Below are 2010 nucleotides of genomic sequence, written 5' to 3' on the forward strand. Positions count from 1 at the left end.
AGCAGGAGAAGCGTACGGCTCCAGGGTGGCCTGCAGAAGGCTATCCCCCATGGCACCTGTTTGGCAGGTATGCTCTGCAGCGGCATCACTGCAGCCCTCGTGGATGCCAGAGGCTCTGGAGGGCAAAGAGGAGGCACACTAGCACAGGCCTTGCTCGCTGCAGCAGTGGAAAGCAAAAATCACATCCAGTTCTTTTCAGTCTGGAGAAAGTAAGGAGGGAGGGGGGGAAACAGAGAGAGAAAAAAAAAGAAAGAGGACTCCACGCAGCCTCTCTGCCTTCTAACACCCTCATACACACTGGGGTGGAAGTCTGTGACTTGGCTCAGCACTACTTGTCCTTCGTGACATAGATGAAGAAATGTTTTGCTTCGATTTGGGACCAGCCCCTCAATTATTCATTACCTGAGAAAAGCTGGAAGACTTCTGGAACACAAGAGTTACAGAATCAAACATCTCAGACACACACAGGGGGCACCTGAGACCTGCATTTTGTGAAGGCTCATAATCCCAAAGCCCATTCAGCAAACACTTACTACACAGATGACTTTGCTTCCACAAGCAATTATTAACAGTTGTGTCTAAAACCAGCTATGCCAGCAGTGTCTGCAGAACTGAACATTACAATTTTTCAGTAACTAAGTTGTTAATCGAGCTGCAAGAGGAATGGGCTATCAAACCACAATCCATAGTCTATAAAGATTTTTTGGAAGAGATGTTGACAGTAATTGTCACAGGTGTTTTTCTACAAAAATAGAATCATAAAGCAGTCAAAGTTGAAGATACAAGCTATCTTGATAGCAATAAAAAGTTTTTCTAAAGGTCTAGCAGCACTGAATATTATTTTAATTAAATTTACTTTTTAATTTTATAGCAAAATAATCAAAAGTGCTAAATCTGACCACTTTAATTTACAAAAAAATTCTCATGTTTTAAGCTATAATCATACCTCGTTATTTAGGTTAGACAATATAATTACACGTTTCTACCTATTGCTATTCGATAATAAAACAAAATTAATATTAGTTGGTTTAAAAAAAGGGGAAGTACCACAGATATTGGGGGGGGGAGGGGGGAGTTACATAAAATATAAGAATGAGCTTATTGAGTAATCTGCAGTTTGTTATTGCCTTTTCTTTTTTTTTTTTGAGCTACAATTTAAGTCACAGAAAATCTGGCCGTAAGCTTGTAGTCACTTCAAATGCTATGACTTCTCCCTTGGTCAAATGTCACAGTGTGTATTTTAGGGAGATCTCTGGCATTTCAAGTCAGTTCAAACTATTTTCTTAGCTCCCAAAATTTCCCTTTCCAACACGATCAGCAAGTTGGAGAACGCTGTTCTGACGATTGCGGTTATGACGACACTGTTTTCTGTGAAGGAAAAGCATTTTTTCTTCTGTCTTGGAAAGAATCACTACCAAGTCTGCAGTAAGAAAAATATTAAGAGTACTTGCCGAGTTTTTAAGAGTCTTTCTTAATCCATTCCATTTTCAGTTCAGTTTAGTTCATTTCCAAAGTTAAATTAAAACCTGCAATCTCGCCTATGCATAAATAGTCAAGTTGACTTACAAAGGTTCTGTCTTCTGTCCAGCCTTCTCTTGGTTGTCTTTAACCAAATAAGGTTCGTTGATTTGCCACAAGCGCTGTCTGGCTCTCCCGCCTCTTTGCTTTCTTGTTTTGCTGCCTGATTTTCCAGCACACTGCACTAGAAGCCAGCAAAAGGAGTCCCGATGACAAGAGGACTAATCCAAACACTGAGATGATTGATCCATGGGAATTGAAGCTGTATGCCACAGCAGTAACCACAATGCCGGCTATAAGGATAACCACACCGAAGGGAATGGTACAGCGGTAACAGGAGAGTTCTGCTCCCCCTGTTGCTGCAGTCAGCTGGCATTCACTGACAAGAGGGATGGTGGTTATCACACAGTCGTTGTTATTACTCTTCTCCGTGGTTACAGAATCAGGGTGCTTTGGAGCACCCAGGATCTCTTTAATAGGTTCGTTTGTCAT

At 41.3% G+C, this 2010-nt stretch overlaps 1 protein-coding gene across 1 annotated transcript; it reads right to left on the reverse strand.

Annotated features, from left to right (window-relative positions):
* Positions 1-1605: 1605 nt before the first annotated feature.
* On the reverse strand, positions 1606-2010 carry TMEM100 (transmembrane protein 100). The gene has a single exon (XM_009636003.2). It carries the CDS (start codon positions 2008-2010, stop codon positions 1606-1608), a length of 405 nt encoding a protein of 134 aa, XP_009634298.1.

The sequence above is a fragment of the Egretta garzetta genome, unplaced genomic scaffold (genome assembly GCF_000687185.1).
Source record: "Egretta garzetta isolate BGI_Z169 unplaced genomic scaffold, ASM68718v1 scaffold213, whole genome shotgun sequence".
In the NCBI taxonomy this organism is placed as follows: Eukaryota; Metazoa; Chordata; class Aves; order Pelecaniformes; family Ardeidae; genus Egretta; species Egretta garzetta.

Excerpts from the sequence above, each read along its gene's own strand:
- TMEM100 (XM_009636003.2), bottom strand. The coding sequence starts at position 2,010 with ATGACAAACGAACCTATTAAAGAGATCCTGGGTGCTCCAAAGCACCCT.